The sequence below is a fragment of the Phocoena phocoena genome, chromosome 10 (assembly GCF_963924675.1).
Source record: "Phocoena phocoena chromosome 10, mPhoPho1.1, whole genome shotgun sequence".
NCBI classification, from domain to species: Eukaryota; Metazoa; Chordata; class Mammalia; order Artiodactyla; family Phocoenidae; genus Phocoena; species Phocoena phocoena.
Window position 1 is genome coordinate 91,681,843 of NC_089228.1, and position 25,361 is coordinate 91,707,203.

The 25,361-nt window shown below is 41.2% G+C and overlaps 1 protein-coding gene across 1 annotated transcript in view; it reads left to right on the top strand.

The window, feature by feature from the left end:
* KIF13A (kinesin family member 13A) overlaps positions 1-25,361 on the top strand; it is a 215,293-nt gene that overhangs the window by 163,773 nt on the left and 26,159 nt on the right. The window contains exons 15-23 of the mRNA XM_065886006.1: positions 8,097-8,183; positions 8,282-8,448; positions 13,834-14,047; positions 15,675-15,837; positions 17,084-17,224; positions 18,278-18,427; positions 21,145-21,306; positions 21,827-22,000; positions 25,007-25,158. Coding sequence (XP_065742078.1) covers positions 8,097-8,183; positions 8,282-8,448; positions 13,834-14,047; positions 15,675-15,837; positions 17,084-17,224; positions 18,278-18,427; positions 21,145-21,306; positions 21,827-22,000; positions 25,007-25,158 — 1,410 coding nt within the window. The remainder of the gene's footprint in view (positions 1-8,096; positions 8,184-8,281; positions 8,449-13,833; positions 14,048-15,674; positions 15,838-17,083; positions 17,225-18,277; positions 18,428-21,144; positions 21,307-21,826; positions 22,001-25,006; positions 25,159-25,361) is intronic.

Sequence of the window (25,361 nt, forward strand, 5' to 3'; positions counted from 1 at the left end):
ATGATGTCTTGAATTATTTTATAATCACATGTAAAATGAAGTCCTAAAACAGTATTCCTTAACTTACATAATTCAGAACACACATTTTTATGAAGAAAACTATATTCATTTCAAATTATTCTGTTAATATCACCCATATACATTTCTAAGTGATGAAAAACGGAGACTAGCAATAGTAGCATACATGATTCATGAAGTTTGTAGGCCTTCTGTTATAGTGATAGATTGTTAAGATATTTAATGGTGAAATGATACCATTCCTTAATTTTTACTTATTCCAAGTTCAAATAGATTTTAGCTTCATGGTGTATCCCCCTATTAGAAGCTCTGGATTTTTTTTACATACTTTTTAAAAAATTGACAGAATTATGTGTGTATACACACACACACACACACACACACACACACACACACAGCATGATAATTTGATCATATTCTCTTTTAACACTACATCTGAAAATGATTTTATTCGGTAAATTTCCTCATACCTGATTTTACTTCCATGTCTTTTTATCCTACTTTTCGTCCTTCCCCACCCTATCTAATCTCCTCCTTTCCTATAACCTCAGGGCAGTGGTTCATTCATTCAGTGTACTTCCTCTAGGCTCTGTACTGGGAATGCCCAAGTATAGTAACTCAAAGCCTGGTGGAGGAGAATATATAGAAACAATTGTTATTATACAGGAAAATAAGTGCTCCTTCTAAAGTGATCTTTATAACCTGCAAATCTGATCACTATAAAAGTGTGTGGGGTTTGCAGGACTGGAGGTAGGGAGAGCTGTTAGGATATTATTACGATATTGTTGTGGGAACACAGCAGTAGCAAAAGAAGTGAAGAAGAAAATGTATTTCAGAATTACTTGAGAGTCAGCGACGTTTAAGCGATGTGCTTGGGGACAGGATGGGAACTCACTTAGTAAAAGAAAAGAAGTGAGCAATATTAGATTTCTGTCTTAGGAGATGAGATAAACAGTGGCACCACTAAATCAAAATAAGAAATACAAGAGGAAGAACAGGTATGGAGGATGATAGGCAATGAGTGGTAATGAGTTCACTTTCGAATACTTTGAGTTTGAGGTGTCCTAGGGATATCACTGTGAAGATTTCCAGTTGCACATTGGATTTAGGGCAGGAGAACTACCCTAAAGATACAGACTGGGCATAATCAGTGTTGCCTGTCTTGAAAGTGGGTCTGGAGTGAATAGTGGAAGGGTTAAACCAATGTTTATGGGATGGTCTGAAGATAATCCATGAAGTAGGGTGAGACAAGGGAGTCAGAGAGGTACAGAGGCAACAGCAGGATACAGTGATGGAATCTAAGGGAAGAGAACATTTAAGAAAGAGGTCAAAGTAGAAGCTAAAGAGCTTCTATTGGACATAGCAGTTAGGAAGACATTGACAACCATGGAATGTTTAAGTACCATGCAGTTGTGGGTATGGAAGGAAAAAATGCAAAGAAAGAAGAATAGGAGGTGAGGAAGCAGGCTGAATCTTGGTTGTGCAGATGGAAATGGGATTGGAGACACAGCAAAAGAGGGGCATGGCGTGAAGGGATAGTCAGTATTTCCTCAGATCTGTCCTCAAGTCCACCAGTTCTCTCTTGCCATGATTTACCTGCTGCTTAACCACATTCTACTGAGTTTTAATTTCAGTGTCTCTGTTTTTCATTTGTAGAAGTTTAGGAAGTCCTTTTTTAGACATGCCTGGTCTCTATTGGTAGAGGCTTGTTTTTACTCCATTGTATGCTTTAATAATTTTATTTTTACTTATTTTATTGCCTTTATTTGGAAATTCTGTTCTCTGAAGTTGCTGGGGCTTCAATCCAACTATTTGTTGTATCTGCTGATAACTTTGCTTCCTAAAGCAGTTCATGATTTTTTAGATGTGCTCCTCTTCAGCGGTTTATCTGTAGGAGTCTTGTGGCTTGGGTGAGGCTACATAAATTCCTGCAAAGAGATTTTATATTTGCTTCTTCCAAGTACCCCAGGCATGTGTTCAAGTAGAAATGACTTTTTAATGCTAATTTCTTGGCTTGGGTATGTTACCAAACCAGGCAGTTTCCATAACTTTTTCTTTTTTATATTATTGTAATAAGAGTGTACGATAAACGGCAAAGTGATATGTTCATATGTATGTTCAGGTGTGTGTGTGTGTGTGTGTGTGTGTGTGTGTGTGTGTGTGTAAGCACCTAGATAGGGGTCCTCTAAAGATACAGATGATCACAAAAGTAATCAGTAAGAGAGATGAAGCTTATTACATTTCTCTCTGATTTGCTCTGGAACTATTTTTAGTTTTATTTTAGAATAATGCTGCTCAATAGAACTTTCTGAGATAGTGGAAAGGTTCTATATCTGCTAAGACCATTTTGGTAGCCACTATTGAGATAGTGTTCTTGAGAATTAACATATGGCCAGTGAGAATGAGGAACTGAATTTTTAAAATTATAATTCAGAGTTTAAAATGATAAAGGACACAGTGACACATTTCTACTCTTGATCATACTGCTATTCCTAGAATTTCCGGAGGGCTTTTTAGATGCCTTAATAAACAATGGGGAAATATATTTCTTAAAAACTGACTATTGAGAGGGCAGATAGCAGAAGCAAGAAGAACTACAATCCTGCAGCCTATGGAACAAAAACCACATTCACAGAAAGATAGACAAGATGAAAAGGCAGAGGGCTATGTACCAGATCAAGGAACAAAATAAAACCCCAGAAAAACAACTAAATGAAGTGGAGATAGGCAACCTTCCAGAAAAAGAATTCAGAATAATGATAGTGAAGATGATCCAGGACCTCGGAAAAAGAATGGAGGCAAAGATCGAGAAGATGCAAGAAATGTTTAACAAAGACCTAGAAGAATTAAAGAACAAACAAACAGAGATGAACAATACAATAACTGAAATGAAAACTACACTAGAAGGAATCAATAGCAGAATAACTGAGGCAGAAGAACGGATAAGTGACCTGGAAGACAGAATGGTGGAATTCACTGCTGCGGAACAGAATAAAGAAAAGAGAATGAAAAGAAATGAAGACAGCCTAAGAGACCTTTGGGACGATATTAAACGCAACAACATTCACATTATAGGGGTCCCAGAAGGAGAAGAGAGAGAGAGAAAGGACCCGAGAAAATATTTGAAGAGATTATAGTCGAAAACTTCCCTAACATGGGAAAGGAAATAGCCACCCAAGTCCAGGAGGTGCAGCAAGTCCCATACAGGATAAACCCAAGGAGAAACACGCCAAGACACATAGTAATCAAATTGGCAAAAATTAAAGACAAAGAAAAATCATTGAAAGCAGCAAGGGAAAACTGACAAATAACATACAAGGGAACTCCCATAAGGTTAACAGCTGATTTCTCAGCAGAAACTCTACAAGCCAGAAGGGGTGGCATGATATACTTAAAGTGATGAAAGGTAAGAACCTACAACCAAATTACTCTACCCAGCAAGGATCTCATTCAGATTCAATGGAGAAATCAAAAGCTTTACAGACAAGCAAAAGCTAAGAGAATTCAGCACCACCAAACCAGCTCTACAGCAAATGCTAAAGGAAGTTCTCTAAGTGGGAAACACAAGAGAAGAAAAGGACCTACGAAAACAAACCCAAAACAATTAAGAAAATGGTCATGGGAACATATATATTGATAATTACCTTAAATGGATTAAATGCTCCAACCAAAAGACAGAGGCTTGCTGAATGGATACAAAAACAAGACCCATCTATATGCTGTCTACAAGAGACCCACTTCAGACCTGAGGACACATACACACTGAAAGTGAGGGGATGGAAAAAGATATTCCATGCAAATGGAAATGAAAAGAAAGCTGGAGTAGAAATACTCATATCGGATAAAATAGACTTTAAAATAAAGAATGTTACAAGAGACAAGGAAGGAACTACATAATGATCAAGGGATCAATCCAAGAAGAAGATATAACAATTATAAATATATATGCACCCAACACAGGAGCACCTCAATACATAAGGCAACTGCTAACAGCTATAAAGAGGAAATCAACAGTAACACAATAATAGTGGGGGACTTTAACACCTCACTTACACCAATGGACAGATCATCCAAAATGAAAAAAAAAAAAAAACTGACTATTGAATGTCTGTGTTTTAGGTAGAAGAGATAAGTATTCTATAAAACTTGTTTTAAAAACTCATCTTTTTGGCAAAAGTATGTATGTATGTACATATTTATATATGTATAGTGTTAACAAACAAATTTTGAGTAAATTTGAAGATGTAATTGTATTAAATGATTTGTGAATTGGGCAGCATCTCATCAGGGGTTACACAACATGGAAGGCTTTTATATTAGGGAAGGTGGGACAAGGAAAGGAAGTCATCAGCAAGGAACAAAAATGAAAGTTCATTGGAGGAAAGTAAGTTAGGTGACAGCAGTTTCTCATTAACTGAGCTGTGGTGTTTTTTAATTGGCTGGGCTTGTTGCTGGGCGCAGAGGAAGTCTTCCTTCCTCCTGCTGGGGTAGTAAAGTAGTGGCACTTCCTGTTGGGGGTGCAAGGTAGGTCTCTTCCTGTTGGGATAACTGGCATCTTCCTTTTTGGGATAATTGACCATGAGTGTTGGGGTATGAGAGTTCCCTTTTCAGGCCTCTTGACTCCAACTTTAGTTGAGGTTTCCTTTTATTAATTTTCACAATAGATGTACATATACATATATATTCTGATCTCATTTTCCATTTTTGCTGATGAATAAATCAGTTCATATTTCCAAATAGATGGGAAACAGACTTTTGAAACTTGAGTCACAATGTTGAGAGTCATTTTGAAGAATAAAGGGAGCACGTTAGTGTAAAACATGCACACCAAAGCTTTACCGTGTTTGTGTACGACAGATTAAAAACATTTAAGATGGTATTTCCAGGGTATTTTTTATCAATAAAAACTTAGCCACCAGACTTGAAATATTACTACAGAAGAGTGATTATTTTCATCTGTGAATTTTCCTTATTCCATAACTTTGAGCTTAAAAGTCCCCCTAAAGATTAGGAGCCAGATAATGAGAGTATATGAGAAAAGTAACTTACAGAAAAATTAAAACTCAAAATGATACTCATTATTTTTCTCCATCAAACTTCACTTGACAGCCCTTATAGCAAATTAAACTTTAATTAATTAACTATCCCCCTAATGTTTTGTTTTGTTTTTATTAAAAAAAATTTTTAAACATCTTTATTGGAATATATTGGCTTTACAATGCTGTGTTAGTTTCTGCTGTACAAAAAGTGAATCAGCTATATGTATGCATATATCCCCATATCCCCTCCCTCTTGCATCTCCCTCCCACCCTCCCTATCCCACCCCTCTAGGTGGACACAAAGCACCAAGCTGATCTCCCTGTGCTATGCAGCTGCTTCCCACTAGCTATCTATTTTACGTTTGGTAGTGTATATATGTCCATGCCACTCTCTCACTTCTTCCCAGTTTACCCTTCCCCCTCCACGTGTCCTCAAGTCCATTCTCTACGTCTACATCTTTATTCCTGTCCTGCCCCTAGGTTCTTCAGAACCATTATTTTTTAGATTCCATATATATGTGTTAGCATATGGTATTTGTTTTTCTCTTTCTGACTTCACTCTGTATGACAGTCTCTAGGTCCATCCATCTCACTACAAAGAACTCAATTTCGTTTCTTTTTATCTCTGAGTAATATTCCATTGTATATATGTGCCGTATCTTCTTTATCCATTCATCTGTCGATGGACACTTAGGTGGCTTCCATGTCCTGGCTATTGTAAATAGAGCTGCAGTGAACATTGTGGTACACGACTCTTTGAATTATGGTTTTCTTGGGGTATATGCCCAGTAGTAGGATTGCTGGGTCCTATGGTAGTTCTATTTTTAGTTTTTTAAGGAACCTCCATACTGGCTGCATCAATTTACATTCCCACCAACAGTGTAAGAGGGTTCCCGTTTCTCCACACCCTCTCCAGCATTTATTCTTTGTAGATTTTTTGATGATGGCCATTCTGACCGATGTGAGATGATATCTCATTGTGGTTTTGATTTGCATTTCTCTAATGATTAATGATATGGAGCCTTCTTTCATGTGTTTGTTGGCAATCTGTATATCTTCTTTGGAGAAATGTCTATTTAGGTCTTCTGCCCATTTTTGGATTGGGTTGTTTGTTTTTTTGTTATGAGCTGCCTGAGCTGCTTGTAAATTTTGGACATTAATCCCTTATCAGTTGCTTCATTTGCAAATATTTTCTCCCATTCTGAGGGTTGTCTTTTCGTCTTGTTTATGGTTTCCTTTGCTGTGCAAAAGCTTTTAAGTTTCATTAGGTCCCATTTGTTGATTTTTGTTTTTATTTCCATTTCTCTAGGAGGTGGGTCAGAAAGGATCTTGCTGTGATTTATGTCATGGAGTGTTCTGCCTGTTTTCTCCTCTAAGAGTTTTATAGTGTCTGGCCTGACATTTAGGTCTTTAATCCATTTTGACTTTATTTTTCTGTATGATGTTAGGGAGTATTGTTTTTAAATGCCAGCAAAATCTCTTTTTTAGGTAAAGGAAACATTTATGAGAAGACTAAAATTGTCCATGCTAAAATTTCTGGAGGACTTTTCCTTTCCCCCTAAAAAAACTCACAGTGACAGTGCTTTAACTGTGTCAAAGGATCGGTTGTTGAGATCTTCTAATAAGCAGGAAATCCTACAAAATCTTTTATAGTGACTTACTTAGGCTACTGACTTCACAGCCCCTTGATAGCCAGTAAGCTGTAGCAAAGTTACAATGTGAGGAAAGCTGCACTGTTGAAAGACCACCTGCAAACGTCCGCTGGACAGTTGCTTCTTCAAGATTTGTTTCAGGCAAGTCCAGGATACATAGACCAACATAAACCCACAGACACAATGTACATCATTATGGTATAATATATACAGTATAACAAAGACTATCAGAGTTTCCTTCCCCACCTCTAATTGTTTGTTTGTTTTTATTGAAGTGTAACTGACTTACAGTATTATATTAGTTTCAGGTATACAGCATATTGATATTACATAATGGTCACCACTGTAGTTACTATATGTCCCTATAACTGGGAGTTTGTACCTATTAATCCCTCTTAAACTTTTTCACCCATCCCCTCACCTCCCTCCCCTTGATTGATTTTACCATTTGGTTGGTAGCTGTTTAGGATTTAAACCTGGTATTCTTTTTATGTTTTCCCTGAGTTTTTATTATGGGAAATTTCAAACATAAGAGTAGAAAGAATGGTATAACAAGCCTCCATACAGCCATCATCCAGCTTCAAAAATGACAGCTCATAGACAGTTTTATTTTTTATTTGTATGTCCTCCACGTCACCTCCTCCCTCCCCTCTGGGTTATTTTAAACATATTTCAGATATTGTAACTTTGCATCCATAAATATCTCCACTTGTATCTCTAAAAGACCAGTATCCTTAAACACAGCTTCCGTACCATCACAGCTAAAATAATAAACAATAATTCCTTACTAATCATACATTGAGGCAGTGTTCAAATTTCCCCAGTTGTCTTATAAAGGTTCTTTTTCAGTTGTTTCGTGAACTCAGGATCCAAATAAGATTTAACCATTCTCATTGATTGTTATGTCCCTTGGGACTCTTTTAGCCCATGGGTCCCCCTCCTTTGCTCCCCCACTTTTTTTTACCTTGCATTTTATTTGCTGCAGACACCTAGTTGCTTCCCATAGTCAGCATTTTGCTCATTGCATCCTATGGCATCATTTAACGTCTTCCGCTGCCCTCTCTATTTCCTAAATTGGTTTTAGATATAGAGGCTTGATCAGGTTCAACTCAAATATGGACAAGAATGTTCCATAGGCATTGTTGCCCATCTCCATCAGGAGCACATCATGTCCAGTTGTCTGTCTTTGAGGGATATCAGCATCCCTTGATCATTTTTGCCTAGATCGTGTATTTTGATAGTGTTTACAATTCTGTCATTCCTTCTTTAGGTATTAGTCGAATATGCCTATTAAGAGAAAGTTCCCCCAGTTATCTCTTTGGCTCCTGGGTCTAGGTTTATTGCTCTTTACCATCCAGCTGATGTAGCCCCCCTGATGTTCCTTCAGGTCCTGTGTAAACGGTACCCTCGTGTGCAGCACCACCCCGCTGTGGCACGGGGACAGAATCCTGTGGGGAAATAACCACTTCTTCAGGTAACAGCTTGTGTTCACTAGTATGTTCACTCATACACCTTTTCTCTTATCTGAGTGTAAAACACGTTGATTTTCTCTAATGGTGAAAAACCCCACAGAATTAATTTACCTAAGAGGAAACGGCGAGATTGGTTGAAAGACTTTGAAAAAGAAACGGGCCCCCCAGAGCATGACCTGGATGCAGCCAGTGAGGCTTCCTCGGAACCAGACTATAACTATGAATTTGCACAGATGGAAGTTATCATGAAAACGCTGAATAGTAATGGTAAGACCCTTAAGCATTTACTTTCTTACTCTACTCTTTAAATAAACCTGAGGAGAATGTGAGCATGGCTAGAGAATTGTCAGTCTGATCTCTGGTGTATCAAGTTGGGGATTCTGTTGCAGGAATAAAGATTTTGACCTTTTTATTTATCTCTATTTCTGGATTTTAAAAAGTCCCCTCTTTTTAATTATAAAAATGAAGTATGAAAAAAAGGCCAGATGGGAAAACAAGTGTAATGTATTACTCTGAAGAGTATAGAATAACAACGAAAAAGAACATCTTTAAGATTAGAGATTAACATTAGCTACTGGGGCTTTTGTCAGCATAGCACAGGGAAGACCACAGTTGGAACTCAGACTTCATCCCACTCTGTTACTTGCTTACCAAGTTGGGAGGAATCTCGACAGACATTCCAAAGTGATGCTCAGACATCAGAGTCACATTAATGGGTCATTTAACAACATGGCTGAGCAACAAGTCTCTCCTGGAGTGATTTTTTGAAAGCCCACATAGATGCAGGGTGTGACAGGAGGGTGCAGCTCCAAACTCCAGGTGGAGGAATGCCCATCAGAAGAGAGATTATTTCTTCAGATGAGGTTACAGAATTCTAGACATCTCTGTGCTCTAACTCTGTGGCGTATCCAGGTGGTATCCATTTAATCATGTATCATCCCACATCACAGATTTCTAATTTTCTCCAATTGCTACCGTCTTAACATATATCTAAATATTTATGTATACATAAATATATTTATATAAATATTTATATATATATGACCCCCCTCAATAACCAGTGAGTATTTAGCGCTCACTAAATACTCATTTGTTAATTTCTCCAAGCTTTCTTAGCCACAGCAGTTCATCATCAGTGGTCTTGGCTCATGGTGTTAACATGAGTATCCGTTTGTGTTCCAGATCAGGCCTTGCTCTCCAGTGTTGATTTTATCCATTTAAAAGTAATGTTTCCCCTTCCTTATGCTTTACTCAACCCCACTGCTAAATGGAGCTCCCCTGTGGGGCACACAGATGTGCTCTGTTATGATGCTGAAATGCTGGTGGCCGGACAGAGTTCACGCCCTTCACCTCTACCGCTAGGTGGCTTCCCGGTCATGAGCCTGTCTGCCTGGTGGCCATCCCCTTGGTGGTCCTATTTGAAGATTCTCTTCCCTCTCATGTGGTTTCAGACGGAGCTCCTCCACAAACACTGGGATGAAGGTTAACTGATTGGCTTTAGCATGAGGGAGCTTGGCTAGTGTTTAGCAGTGCTGCTCGTCAGTGCTTGTGCTACATGCTTTGGCCAAATCTAACTAACATGATGGGGAAGAAGCTGAAGTTTTCTGCCTGGCCTTTTCTGCCTGAGGTGCCCTGAATTCTTGATGGAGGGATGCTCCCTTTTCAATTATGACCCTTTCCTCCCCATGTCCCAACTCCATTGCCTTCCAGTGGTTAAAATCCAGTGGCTGTTCTTTTCCCTGTGTATCCAACAGCACGAAAGTGTCACTAGTATTATTGCTCCTCATACTAGCAACTATTATTTCTGTTGACAGCACAGCAGTTCAGGACATAGTACTTCTGGGTAAATAGTCACCTGCATTATCCCAGTAATAGACTAGAATAATGGATTTTCAAATCTCTAGAATAAATAATGATCTGAAACCCAATTCTTTTTTTTTTTTTTTGTGGTATGTGGGCCTCTCACAGCTGTGGCCTCTCCCGTTGCGGAGCACAGGCTCTGGACACACAGGCTCAGCAGCCATGGCTCACGGGCCCAGCTGCTCCACGCCATGTGGGATCTTCCCGGACCGGGGCACGAACCCATGTCCCCTGCATCAGTAGGCGGACTCTCAACCACTGCGCCACCAGGGAAGCCCCCCAATTCATTTGAATTAAGAATAAAAGCAAACCTAGTATCTGTAGACCATAATATGTTCTTCCTGAGGCTTCAGAATAGGAATCAGACATTTAACTATTTTCACAGAGTCAATGGCAGCTCTAAAGTAAAGAGCAATTAAGGGGCTGGTGAAGGATCATAGAGCTTATTCCATCCGGGATTAAAAGGTTCTCTTTTTCCCCCAAAGGATCTACTTTCCTTTGATTTAGTGCCTTGGGCATCTTGATATGAATTAATTCTGATTCTGTGGGTCACATAAATTCCCTTCAACCTCTACACCATTACCCTCTCTCTTTTCCATTCTCGGGACAGATAAGGAAGTTTGAGCTCATTGCGTAGTTACATACCAGGCAGAGAATAAACTAAGGAAGAAGAGAGGATACTATGCCCAAAAGAAAGGGGGTTCTTTCTGTCATCCTAAAACATTTACCTCTTTGGTTTCTTGGCCTGAGGCTCTAGGCTTACTGAGTTTTAAAACAGTTCATACAAGAGGAAGAAAGAAAATAGGGAGAAAAAGGAAACTGTTAACATTCTCTTGTAAAGTGGATTGGTTGTTTGAGAACAGACCAGATCATCTTCGGCTTCTGTCCTACGCCATATCATAGAGTCAGAGTGACTTGCTGATTAGGGTGACCTTTTTAAGAATATGTTGTATAGTGATAAAGGCTTAAAAGAGGTTAATTAATTCGAAAAGAAAATGTTATCAAATATGTCTAAGAGAAAAGTGTTTCCAGACTTGTGTTGGGATCAGAGAAGAAAAAGAAACCTCAGTCCCTGTACCTCTACCAGGTTTGTGTGTAGCATAGCCAGACTCAGAGTCTCCAGGCAAGGCTTCCCAGGCTGGTCTGTGGCAGGCTTGGGGAGGGATACTTTGAGTTGCTCTCTCTTGCATATCTGCATGTTGATTTGTGGCCACTGAGAAAGCCTGGTGAGTAGTAGGGTTGCTATGTCGTGGTAGCTGCTAAAGCAGTTTAAAAAGGCCTCAGTCACATTACCTCTGCATTGGCATGGAACCCCCTACCTCAGCCATCTGGGGTCATGTGTGTTTCTACTTACCACTGACCCACAAGTAGAAATAAGAATTAAACATCTTATTCAGTGTCCTTTAGCAAAAACCCTAGGATATGATTTTATTTAAAAATTGGTGTGTTTCCCAGTTTTCTCTCTCTGGAAAAGATTCATAAACACTCAGTTAGGGCCCTAAAAATGGATGGTGAGGACCCTGTCCTTTCTTTTTTAAACCTAGAGCCTAAATAGAGAAAAAATATATGTATACTGTTTGAGAAATATGTATATTTTTTAATTCCAAGAGAACTTTTCTTCTCTAGCCCTTACATGTAAGATTTCTTTAAACTCCCTCAAAAAAGATCACCATATTATTCTCCCCCCCCCACCCCGCCCCAGAAGTTCTAGGGCTACGTTAGAAGTTCTAATCCTTTGGAGTATGTCAGTTTTTACTCTGTGGAAAAAGTCTTACGCACCCATGGTCTGCCTTTGTGTAAAAGGGTTTTTTTTTAGGAGTCCATTTTCCATTGGCCTTTCAAGTTAACATATTTCAGGGACTCTGTGTCAGGACTCTATGAAGAAAAGTATTCAGCTTTGAAAAAATAATGAATCTGAGAATTTTATATCAGCGAAGAACAGTATTTTTTTTTAAAATCTACTCTTTAACAGAGTACTAATTCTGAGGAAAACATTGGAGGTAAGAGTACAATTTATTACTAAGTTTATTTCCTACCCCAGACAATTAGCTCTGATCTGAGTTCAGAACCCAGTTCTGTTGCTTATTAGCTGTGCAATCTTAGGTCAGCTACTTAACCTTTCTGAGTCCCAGTTTGTCTCATCTTTGAAATGGGAACGCCATCCACCCTTAAGTTTGTTGCAAGGTTTTCATGAGATGATGCATGCAAAGCGTATAGTGCCTCTACCTGAGATATAGCCAGCAGCCAGTAGAATTATTATTGCTGCTGTGGTTGTCATTTTTCTTAAAACAACTCACCTATACTCTGTGTATCTAGTGATTTTTAAAAGTACTTTCTACTCTGTTTTGTATTATTTAACCCTGTTTTTAAAGCTAACATGCTATTTTCTTTTCCTCTTATAAAGAAAACTACTAAAATTTACCTGCTGATTTATTAGGGTCTTCTGGTAAAGTCAGTCAATAGCTATCATGAGGTGATGTAAAAATTCCTCTTAATTTCCTTCTCTTATCCTGGAAATTAAAATGAGAGTCAATATATAGAAATACGACACGAGGGCTTCCCTGGTGGCGCAGTGGTTGAGAGTCCACCTGCCGATGCAGGGGACACGGGTTCTTGCCCCGGTCTGGGAAGATCCCACATGCCGCAGAGCAGCTGGGCCCGTGAGCCATGGATGCTGAGCCTGCGCGTCCGGAGCCTGGGCTCCGCAATGGGAGAGGTCACAACAGTGAGAGGCCCGCATACCGCAAAAAAAAAAAAAAAAAAAAAATATGACACGAGCAGCACTGAATAATAAGCAAGTGTGTGAATCTCAGGCTAGTCTGAGAATACGAACACATCTCCTAGGTCCCATGTACTTCAGGGAAATATTTACCATTATGGTGATTTCTTTGTTTACCATCCAGATTGTCTAACATACTGTTTCCCTAGAGACAGCATGACTTTCTCTTTTGTGCATGTGGTCAGTGCCTTCCTTAATCTTTCTGCATTACATCCAGGCCATTGGTTGTTACCAAGCTAATGTCCTGCCGTAGCCAATTAGCTCTTTAGGACCGAGTCCTGCCTACACCACAGCCACCACTCGTCACAGTCATGGCCCCTTTCAACAAGACCCATTAGTATTTCTAATACCTGTTCACCCACGTGTGTGTTGGTGATCTCTCAATCTGCAAACGCAAAAAACCAGAAATAGTTGCAAGTGAATTGCTTTCTTGACTATTAACACCTGAGAAATTGCCAGACTGTATACTCAATCAGTGTTTTCAAACACATGCTGTGATCTGTAAGTTTCCTCTCACATTAGAGAAATTCAGGAGTAATAAATTTGTGGCTAAAATCAGAAATACAGACCCTTTGCCATGTGCTGAAACCAATGCTAGAAGAGCGTTAAGAAGTGACTGTCAGAAAAATCAAATCTCATGTGGCTCTGTCTTTGAAGTTGTCTTAGCTTTCATTGAGTTTTTCTTCTCGGTGGATAGAATCCCAACCCCCTTTCCCCTGTCATCTGCTTTTTGCAATTGAGTGGTCTATCTAAACATTAGGATGAACTCATCAAAGTGAAGAAAGTCACATAGTAGATGTGGGGAATGTTTCCCCCCAGGGCATTGATCTAAAATGTTAAGGAAAAGGAAGTGGAGAGGATTTCATCAGATGGGGCCTCTCAGGCCGCTCACAGGCAGCACATTGAAAGGCTCGATTCTGGGGGCAGGGATGGTTTTCGCCGAAAGGAACACCCATGGGCTCCCTGTCGTAGCCACCGCTGAAGGCACCTCGCCTTGTCTCTTGGCTCACCAGACCCAGTTCAAAATGTGGTTCAGGTCCTGGAGAAACAGTACCTGGAAGAAAAGAGGAGCGCCCTTGAGGAGCAGCGGCTCATGTACGAGCGCGAACTGGAGCAGCTCCGCCAGCAGCTGTCCCCAGAGAGGCGGCCCCAGAGCAGCGGCCCTGACCGCCTGGCCTATAGCAGCCAGACAGCTCAGCAGAAAGTGACCCAGTGGGCAGAGGAGAGGTACGAAGGGGAACGGGGGTGGAGACGCCCAGAGTCAAGGCCTCGGGGTCCTGGGGGAGGCGGTCGGAGGCACGTCAAAGCGGGACAGACCTGGCAAAGAGGGAAATCTTACTCCCGTGTCTGGATTGTTAGCACTTGCCTTTCCTTTCAGAGATATCATTTATCCTAAGTATGTTTACTGTGATGTTAGTTGTTAAAGATTACACCTGCCCCCTTACCCTTTAATAAAAACGGTGCCAAGTTAGAATACCACGGTCTGGTCTTAAAGTAGAGAACTTTTGAATAGTTCTTCAGCATAAAACCATTTCTTGTTTTTTATTTCTCTTATGTTGGAACCCATTTAAATAGAATTTTAATGTTAAGAAATCTAAATGTGAATTTTTTTTTTACTTTGTGACTTTATTTATATCAGAACTGAGGTAGTAGTGGAGGAAACGGTAACAAAAACAACCACGATAAGTATTGCTGAGTTCTGTTGTGGTCTTACCACAGTCTAGGAATGCTGCTTATTTTATTTGATGCTCCCAGCAGCACCAAGCTGTGGGAACTATTCGTTCTGTCTTGTAGCTTGGACAATCATTTTAAATACCTTCCCTCAGTCACCCATTAAGTAAATGAAAAGGCCAGGGTTTGAACCTGGGTCTGTTGATAGTCCATTATCTCGTGTTGTAATAAAAATAATGGCGCCTGACGTGTCTTGAGCATTTATCACGTGCTGACACTCCAAGCAGTCGAAAATCCGAGTATAACTTTACAGTAGGTTCTTGATATCTGCATTCCACATCCACAGATTCAACCAACCATGGATCACAGTGAAAAAAATCTGTATCTCCGTGGGCCTATGCAGGTCAAACCCATGTTGTTCAAGGGTCAGCTGTACCCTTTGTTTCATTCAGTGGGTAATTTTTGCATATCCTGTGATGGACCATGCACTTTAGGTGTAGTGACAAGCAAAAAAGACATGGTCCCTGCCCTGGGGGTGCTTACAGCTTCGTAGAGGAGACGGACATTATTGGTCAAATAATTACACAAATAAATGAAAAATTGTAACTATGATGAAGGCTACTGAGGCAAAAGATGTGGGGCTGGGAAAACATATAATAGGGTTCGGACCCAGTTAGGCTGTTAGAGAAGCTTTTATCAGGAAGTGCTATTGTGTAGAGTTGAGAAACGAATTTCTGCTGCCACAGAGGTCCCTACGTCTCACCTTTTACCAACTGAAGAAATCACGTAAAACACTTTCTCCTTACTGGCTCCAGGTCTTCCCCACCCCAAAGCACACAGAAGTCGTAATCATTTCTTTTTCCTAAAGGATTGCTTTATTGGGTTTTGTGTGTACATGTGCATTACCATATCAAAATCTAGTTGTTTTCAAATGTTATATAATTTAAAACATGGTTTGAAGTTAAGTCACCCCACATGTTTGCTCTTCATCTGTGGTTACCAGTGGAGAGCTCACGGAAACCTGGTGGGAAGAGAGGAGGATAAAAGGTGAATTGGCAAAAATAGCTTGAAAAACAATTGTTTGAGAGGAGTTTTCTTCTACTTTCTAACAACATGACTCACTTGGAAACGGGACTGCCGTTTTCTTTTGGACATTCTCATGTCCTTTTCTGCTGTGCCACAGGGATGAACTCTTCCGCCAAAGCCTGGCAAAACTGCGGGAGCAGCTGGTCAAAGCTAACACCTTGGTGAGGGAGGCTAACTTCTTAGCCGAGGAGATGAGCAGACTCACCGACTACCAGGTGACTCTGCAGATCCCTGCTGCAAACCTCAGTGCCAATAGAAAGGTAAGAATGTTCTCAAAGAAGATGAGAGCGAGAGGTACAACAGTAGATACTGTAAGTGGAACGTAAACCTGGCATCCACGGAACATCCGTGAGGAGACCCCGACGTGAGCCGGAGGGTCTGTTCTTTTTAAGACATCCTTTAGAGATCTTGGGTATATATGCCTTCGGGTATTTTATGATCGGAATATGAGAATTTGGGGGGCTTAAAAGCCTTGCTAATATAAATTCTTTCTTTAAAACAGTGAAACTGGGGAATTCCCTGGTAGTCCAATGGTTAGGACTCGGTGCTTTCACTGCTGCGGTCCCGGGTTCAATCTTTGTTTGGGGAACTAAGATCCTACAAGCCGCTGGGATGGCCAAAAAATAAATGAATGAATGAATGAATAAATAAAACATTGAAACTAGAAATATATATAAGTAATTCCTCCTGCTTTTCTCTTTCATATAAATGCCTCCTGAAATGGGGGAATGTGTGTATATTTTGTGATAGTACCATTCTGAGAGTGAATTCTTCGAGAAAGGAAGACTCATATGATACCTGTTTTTCATACACAGAAGGATTCTTTGCAGCCATTGGGAAGTTTCCTGTCATTTCAACTTGAAGAAATTTTCATTTAAGGAGAAACTTTGGAAGAAATAATTTTTCATCCATTCATTTTTCCCTCCAGCAAGCGAGCTAGAAACGAGTCAGAGAGTATCTCGTCAGTGTTCTTGCATTTTAATCTTTTGACCAAGTAGTTCTCCTTTGAGAAATTTATTCTAAATCTGTACTTATAGACGTGTTCATAAACATTTATGGGCTTTTGTACCAGGACACTTATCACAGTGGCCTGTGTAATAGCAAAAATTTGAAGCAGCCATGATGTTGACCAAGAGAATTAGTCAAGTGAGTGATACATCCCTATAATGGATGGCTGTGTTGCTATGAAAAATCATGTTTATGAAGAATATTTAACCACACAAGAAGGTGAACTGTGGAGAGAGAATTGGGATAGGAAATTTGTATATTTGTTTGGTTCTGACTGTGATAAAAATAAACTGTGTGTGCATGGGTATACAAAGAAGATTGAAAATAAACCAGAATACTCCCTAGGTGATAGGGTTTCATCTTCTTTTGTATACATTATGTGTTTTTTCTTTTCAAACTTTCTACTTTACGATAATACATATTGCTTCAATAATCCAAAAGAGTTATAACAAGATGCGTTATGTTTGTTTTTTGTTTTTGTTTTCCTTCATTCTGCAGAGAGGAGCCATAGTGAGCGAGCCAGCTATTCAAGTGAGGAGGAAAGGAAAGAGCACCCAAGTGTGGACCATCGAGAAGCTGGAGAATAAGTTAATCGATATGCGAGACCTTTATCAAGAATGGAAGGAGAAGGTTCCTGAGGTAAGAGGGACAAAATGTAAAGGAGCTTTGGTTGTGCTAAAAGGACAAGAATATAAGTGATTTAATCGTCAGAACACACATATGTGCGTCAGTGAATATCTGTCATGCTACTTGGGACATGTATATTAGAAATGTAAAGTGAAAGTGACCTTGAGAGGATCAGTTGGATCGGTCATAAAACATGTGATCCCCACACAGATAGGAACTAAATGAAGAGAACACATAGCGTGTTCTTATTGGGTTGCTACTACATTTCAAGTGAAGTAGGACAAAGTGAACTTGTGCTGTTTCGTCAATGCTGTTAAAAATCAGCTTAAATGGAGCCAGTGTGGATTTTGTATTCATTAGCATGTGTTCGTGCTCCCCTAGCTGTGTTCATGGCTAGGTAGATGCTAAGGAGAATTTTGGAAAGCATGATCCATTTTTTCTACATTAGTAATGGAAAAAAAGATTCGGTGAAGGAAATGAGGCAAAGCACAGGGAATGAAACCTTGCAGGTGGGGTGTGATAGGGAAGACGGGGTGTGATAGGTGGGGCTGTAACCAAAGAAGAGCTCTTCCTGCCCTTATGTCACTTAACAAGCCCCTCCCGTGGGATAGTTCTGTTTTATTCGTGTGACGTGATTCTATTTTTACTTCTTTTTAATTTATTTGGATAAGTGCTTTTTTTAAAAAATTTATTTATTTATGGCTGTGTTGGGTCTTCGTTTCTGTGCGAGGGCTTTCTTTAGTTGTGGCAAACGGGGGCCACTCTTCATCGTAGTGCGCAGGCCTCTCACTACCGCGGCCTCTCGTTGCGGAGCGCAGGCTCCAGACGCGCAGGCTCAGTAATCGTGGCTCACCAGCCCAGTCGCTCCACGGCATGTGGGATCCTCCCAGACCAGGGCGTGAACCCGCGTCCCCTGCATTGGCAGGCGGACTCCCAACCACTGTGCCACCAGGGAAGCCCAGTGCTTTCTTTTTAAAACATTTAAAAATGCTGGTTTTAAATAGTATTGTTTAAGTTGATGTTTTGTTTCCTACTCGCCTTCCGCCCGCCTCTCCTACCATTCAGACAAAGCGACTCTGCGGGAAACGAGGTGACCCTTTCTATGAAGCCCAAGAGAATCACAACCTAATTGGCGTGGCTAATGTGTTCTTGGAGTGTCTGTTCTGTGATGTGAAACTTCTGTATGCAGTTCCTATCATCAGCCAGCAGGGGGAGGTAAGGACAAGCCAGCCTCTGAGAAAATGGCCATGGTTCAAGTTTGGTTTTTTTTTCCATCTTTATTGGAGTATAATTGCTTTACAATGTTGTGTTAATTTCTGCTGTACAATGAAGTGAATCAGCTATATGTATAGATGTACCACCAATATCTCCTCCCTCTTGAGCCTCCCTCCCACCCTCCCTATCCCACCCCTCTAGGTCATCACAAAGCACCGAGCTCAAGTTCATTTTTTATTTTTTAATTCGATTTAAGCTCTGTTCTTGAGGTAGATCAAGAAACTAGGGTGAAGCATCAGGATCACATTCTTCTTTCTCTACTAATATCAAAAGAAACTATCAAAATTAAGGCATGGTTTTAAAAGATTATTAGAACATGTTTTTTATTTGTGGTTCACAAGTATTTTCTTTGTTTTAATCAAATTTGAAAGCTTTTGGAAACCAGATTCAGCTCTGTGCCCCATATTGATTTCTCTTTGAATCTCTCACCTCTGTAGTACACTTTAACTCCTTCCTGGCCCTAAGTGGTCTTTACAACATACAACTTGGGAGGATTATTTTGAAATTCTAAAATATTCAAAGAAAACAAGCTTAAGCATCCCACTGTTACCTCCTCTTTTTTAAAAAAATGCCCCTCATATTTCATTTATTTCATTATATTGGCCTTCTGTCAGCCTGAAACATTTCAGAAAATGTTCAAGTTCAAACTTTTTTATATTATCCACTTCATCAACTGATGTTTTCATTTTAAATTTAGTAACATCCTTATTTCCTAGCTTATCCTTCAATAACATGCAAACTTGGAAATACTAAGTTATTTCTTGTGATTCTTAGAGCAGACTAAGAATAAGGTGCCATTCTGCCCAAAGGGAACCCAGAAAATAGACCCTAGATTCCCAGTTGTGATGTGTAAGTGCACAGCTCACATTCCACATGTAGTAACCCACCTGTGGACATTATGCTCTAGGAAAATAGTGGGCTAAGTTGCTTTATCCCATGTTAAAAATGGGCACAACTCCTATGGCAAAGAGATCTAGTGGCTGAGTCCGTAGTCAGGGTTTTTAAGCTAGGGTCCATGGTGGGCTTTGAGTATTTCGTTAATCCCCTGAAATTATACTAAAAATGTATTAGGGTCTCAAAAAACGTTGGGGAAAAAAGCTTAAGAGCCACTGTCTTCTAACGTTTTCTCATATTTCCTTTCTTCCCCTTCTCTTGCTCCTTCCTCCATATTTGTCTCACTTGTCAAATACCGTCAACTAATTTCTCTCAGGTCTTGGGTGTCAGGGCCAATTGCTCTGTGGAAGTTAGATCTGAGCTACCTTTAAAAAATAAGCTTCACTATGTAAGATGACACAGCAGTGCCAGAACATGTGTCCCCTTCACAAGTCCAGTCATTACGACCTAAAACTGTGTTGCCAAAGAAAACCTGACCAGTTACAACACTGAGAATGCAAAGGTCAGGGTCATTCCTATCCTTAAATCAGTTCTGTGAAACCAGCTATAAGAGAGACACTGCTAAACTGGCACCAATGCAGAGAACCACCAGGATAATCTGGAAACTTAAGTTCCCCCCACCCCCCCTTTTTTTATTTTCGAAAAAGTCTCAAACTATTTCCTTATAACTTGGTGACTTTGTCGCTCCTCCTGGAGTAGGTCTTATCCCCTCACCCTTCTCCCAGCCCTAAGGTCACTTCCATTCTCATTCTCTGCTCCCAAGAAGTTAGGGGAGAGGCTCCATGAGCCCAGTGGCCATGACTGTTTGGTTTACTGTTGTAAACACAGCACTTAGTACAGTTCCCGGCACACACTGACTCTCAGTAAATGTTGAGTGGATAAATTTATCTCCTAACAACCTGCATGTATCTCTATTAGAACAGCTAGTTTATACTGGGTTTTTATTTACTTATTTGTTTGTTTATTTATTTATGTATTGGCTGCTTTGGGTCTTTGTTGCTGCGCGCGGACTTTCTCTAGTTGTGGCGAGCAGGAGCTACACTTCGTTGCGGTGCGTGGGCTTCTCATTGCGGTGGCTTCTCTTGTTGCAGAGCACGGGCCCTAGAGCGCACGGGCTTCAGTAGTTGCAGCACACGGGCTCAGTAGTTGTGGCTCATGGGCTCTAGAGCACAGGTTCAGTAGTTGTGGCACACGGGCTTAGTTGCTCCGTGGCATGTGGGATCTTCCTGGAACAGGGCTCCAACCTGTGTTCCTTGCATTGGCAGGCGGATTCTTAACCACTGCGCCACCAGGGAAGCCCCCTACACTGGGTTTTTAATTCTGTGTCTTTCCCCACTTGACTGTGAGTGCCCAGACAGCAGAGCCTGTGTCTTTTTATCGTGGTGTTCCCACGATGCCAGGTATTTGATCAAATGAGTAAATGAATGAATATGTGAATGAGGGAAACAGATAACTCTAGGTAGAATGTGATAGCTGCCTTTGTGCTGTTCGTGGGCTGTCCTGTAGAAGACGGGTAAGAATGAAGATGACTCTGGGAGGCAAGGTACAAAGGCAAATTTGGCTCAAAGTAAGGCAGGGTGATTACAGGGCAGGCGATGGAGTGGGCTGGCCCTGGAAGTACTGAGAGCTTCCCGTTGCTGGAGGTGCCCCAGCAATAACAGTGGAGCTGCTCGCCGGAGATGTCGTAGCATGCTTTCCACCTCAGGTCAGTATTGTCCACGGGATGTCTTTTAACCCCACGGCACTCTGGTTCCTTGACCCAGGTTGCCGGGCGTCTCCATGTGGAAGTGATGCGAGTTACAGGTGCTGTCCCGGAACGCGTGGTGGAGGATGACTCCTCGGAGAACTCCAGTGAAAGCGGGAGTCTTGAAGTCGTAGACAGCAGCGGGGAAATCATTCACCGAGTCAAAAAACTGACATGCCGGGTGAGAGGGCAGGGCTGGGAAGGCTCAGATAAATGCCCTTTTCAATTCAAAACAATTTTATGGAAAATCTTAGGAGTTTTTCATAGAAAATGGTAAAAGTTAAACTTTCTGACAATAAATACAGTAACAGACAGTACTTTTCCCAGAAGTGCAGCAGACTTTCTGACGACAGGTGTATGAAATTTCAGAAGTCTGTGTTTGTGGCATGCCAGGAGCGCACATTGTTTAGTGAATCATGCTTTTCTAGTAAAGGTCACAGCTGTGTCAGAAACTCGGTCATTAGGAAAGTTTGAGAGGGATGTGTGCATTTGTCACCATGCTCACATACTGTAGTTATGGAACTATGGTACACATTTCATTACAAGTAGGTAACCCTTAATGAAATATTTTCAGTTGTCAAATGGATGACTGATTTATTTATTTCATCACCCACTCTTAAATTTGAGGTAGCTGGGTATGAAAAGAATGCATAGTTTGTTTTCTTTATGAGAGTTATGTTTGCATTTTTTTCTCTCTCCAGGTAAAAATTAAAGAGGCAACTGGGCTGCCCTTAAACCTCTCAAATTTCGTCTTCTGTCAATACACATTCTGGGACCAGTGTGAATCCACAGTGGCTGCCCCAGTAGTGGACCCAGAGGTGCCTTCCCCACAGTCCAAGGATGCCCAGTACACTGTGACCTTCTCTCACTGTAAGGTACAAATGCCATTAAAAAATGAGCTACTTGGGAAACAAACGGCCGTGGCTCAGTTCAAAAGTCTACTTGTAACTTAGAGTTTTTTCCCATATGAATGTTTCATAAACATAATAGGTTTATTGAGCTTTTTAACCTCAAAACGTACTTTAATACAAATTCAGATCGTTTGAAAGTGTTTAAAATAAAATCCGGGGACTTCCCTAGTGGCACAGTGGTTAAGAATCCGCCTGCTAATGCCGGGGACATGGGTTCAAGCCCTGGTCCAGGAAGATCCCACATGCTGTGGAGCAACTAAGCCCGTGTGCCACAACTACTGAGCCCACACTCTGCAACTACTGAAGCCCATGCACCTGGAGCCCATGCTCTGCAACAAGAGAAGCCACTGCAATAAGAACCGCAGGCACCACAATGAAGAGTATCCCCTACCCGCCACAACTAGAGAAAGCCCACACGTAGCAACGAAGACCGAATGCAGCCAAAAAATAAAATTTAAAATAAATAAATAAATAAAATAAAATAAACTCTGAAAGACCTCTCCCTGAAATCTGTGATGACCAGTGACAATTTGCTGTATATTATGTGTGTGCAAACATATGTTCATACACATAAATGGCCAGAGATACACACTCTTAACGTCACGCATGCATAACTTTAAAAAGTTTTTTACAAAAATGTGATCACATTTTACAGATTGCAGAATTGCATTTTATTATTTTAATATACGTGAGCATCTAACCATATAAGTTGCTGTAGATATTTTTCATTCTTTTGAAATCTAAGCATAGCATTCTAAAGTCCCATGTGAGCTTTTAAAGATCATACAAAATGAGAGAGGCGAATATTTGGTGAATATTGGTTGGACCTATTTTGTGACATCAGCTACTCTTCCTGTCTTTCATATCAGACTGCCAACCAGTCATTTCTGACAGCCAGAGTCTAGCCTCTGTGTAATTTTGTTTTTCTTTGGGCAATTCTCCATAGATATTCAAGACCCCTTCTTTTCGAAATGGTGCCTATTCTTTCTGGTTCTACAGTTAGAAGACAAATCCATATCACCACCTATAAAATTTCCCATATGTAAAGTCCGTCAAGGTTTTTTTTTGAAAGGCTAGATTTCTCTTTTTTTAAGATATTTATTTTTTGGTTGCACCAGGTCTTAGTTGTGGTAGGCGGGCTTCTTAGTTGCGGCACACAGGCTCCTTAGTAGTGGCATGCATGTGGGATCGAGTTCCCTGACCAGGGATCGAACCCAGGCCCCCTGCATTGGGAGCATGGAGTCTTATCCACTGTGCCACTGGGGAAGTCCCTGTCAAGTTTTTATTTATTTGTTTTTTAAAGATCTTTTTTGATGTGGACCATTCTTAAAGTCTTTATTGAATTTATTACAATATTGCTTCTGTTTTATGTTTTGGTTTTTTGGCCCCAAGGCATGTGGGATCTTAGCTCCCCGACCAGGGATCGGACCCGCACCCCCTGCATTGGAAGGTGAAGTCTTAACCACAGGACTGCCAGGGAAGTCCCCTGTCAAGTCTTTATTTTGATGAGAATAGCCCACTTTTTATTTTTACCTGTATTCACCAAGTCTGTTTCTTAATTCTTTATTAATCTTTTGTTGTTGTCATTATGGTTCTCTGAATACTCTTTTAAATATTCCCCATCTTTCTTTGGATCCAAAAAGCTGCTTATTTAGAAGGATGAAACCTGGATTTTAAGTACATCCTAGTTAACAGCTGGTTTAATAGATGCTAGTCTCAGAGACTTTGGACTCGCTGTGTGACCTTGGGTTTTTTTTTTTTTTTTTTTTTTTTTCTTGTGGTGCGCGGACCTCTCACTGTTGTGGCCTCTCCCGTTGCGGAGCACAGGCTCCGGATGCACAGGCTCAGCGGCCATGGCTCACGGGCCCAGCCGCTCCGCGACCTGTGGGATCTTCCCGGACCGGGGCACGAACCCGCGTCCCCTGCATCGGCAGGTGGACTCTCAACCACTGCGCCACCAGGGAAGCCCAACCTTGGGGTCTTTTGGGGCTTTTTTTTAACCTCTAAAAAGCGTAGTTTGTGCTAATTGGTCATGAAGTTTATTTTCCTTTTAAAATTCTGGCTCTGTCTCCAAATAAAATAAGAAGTTAGGTAGTATAAGGTTAATCCAATACAGCACAGCCCTTTCGAGAAATTAGAGTCACCTGAGATTCCACTAATGGGAAGGAAGTCCGCATGGTCCTTGCCTGCTGCTTTGTTCCAGGTGATGCCTCACTGCTCCGTCTATTCAGCACCCGTTTCCTCATGCTCATCTGTTTGTATTTCACAACAAAGAGTTGGAGTGGGAGGGTTTAAGAGTAAGAGCGCAGAATCTTGGAGATAATCGTATAAAATTTAATTCTGTTTTGGTCTTCTAAGCCATAGCAAGGAACAATCAGAAGTTCCCTTTTTTTTTTGCTGTGCTGATTGGTCTGTTCTGTCTGAAAGTCAAAGTGGTCCCAGGGAAGAGAGTGAACCAAGAGGAAGGGAGGACAGATTCAGCTCTGCAGCCAACAGGCAGTGCGATGTGGGGCTGCTGCTTTCCTCAGTGTCCTCATTTATCAAAGAAAGGAGTTCAGGGCTTCCCTGGTGGCGCAGTGGTTGAGAGTTCGCCTGCCGATGCAGGGGACACGGGTTCGTGCCCCGGTCCGGGAGGATCCCACGTGCCGCGGAGCGGCTGGGCCCGTGAGCCATGGCCGCTGAGCCTGCACGTCCGGAGCCTGTGCTCCGCAACAGGAGAGGCCACAACAGTGAGAGGCCCGCGTACCGCAAAAAAAAAAAGGAGTTCAGTTAACTTACCTCAGAATATCACTTCCCATCTAATATTCTGGTTTCTTTGCGGTTTTCTGTGAAACAGCAGCGATGGTTTTAAGGTTGGGATCAGGCTAGTGTGCTCTGAAATGACTGTATACAGCTGAAAGTTAAAAAGGAAGTTTCAGATTCCTTTCTGCCTAACTCCTGTCGCCCTTTCCTCTCCCCCGCGTATCCCAGGACTACGTGGTGAGTGTAACGGAAGAATTCCTGGAGTTCATTTCAGATGGAGCATTGGCCATCGAAGTGTGGGGCCACCGGTGCACCGGGAACGGCAGCTCTGTCTGGGAAGTCGATTCCCTTCATGCTAAGACAAGAACGTTGCATGACAGGTTTGTGCTTGGCTGAGGGCTTTAGACGCAGGGTCAAGGCTCACCCTTGGACAGTGGTTGAAGAATAAGGACTCTCTGAGCCTGTTTCCTCCTTTGTGAATGGGAATGGTGAAAGGAACTACCAGGCCCTGGAAAAATTCGATGGGGAAAGGAAAGTCTTTTCAACAAATGAGACTGAAACATCTGTGTACCTTTATGGAAGA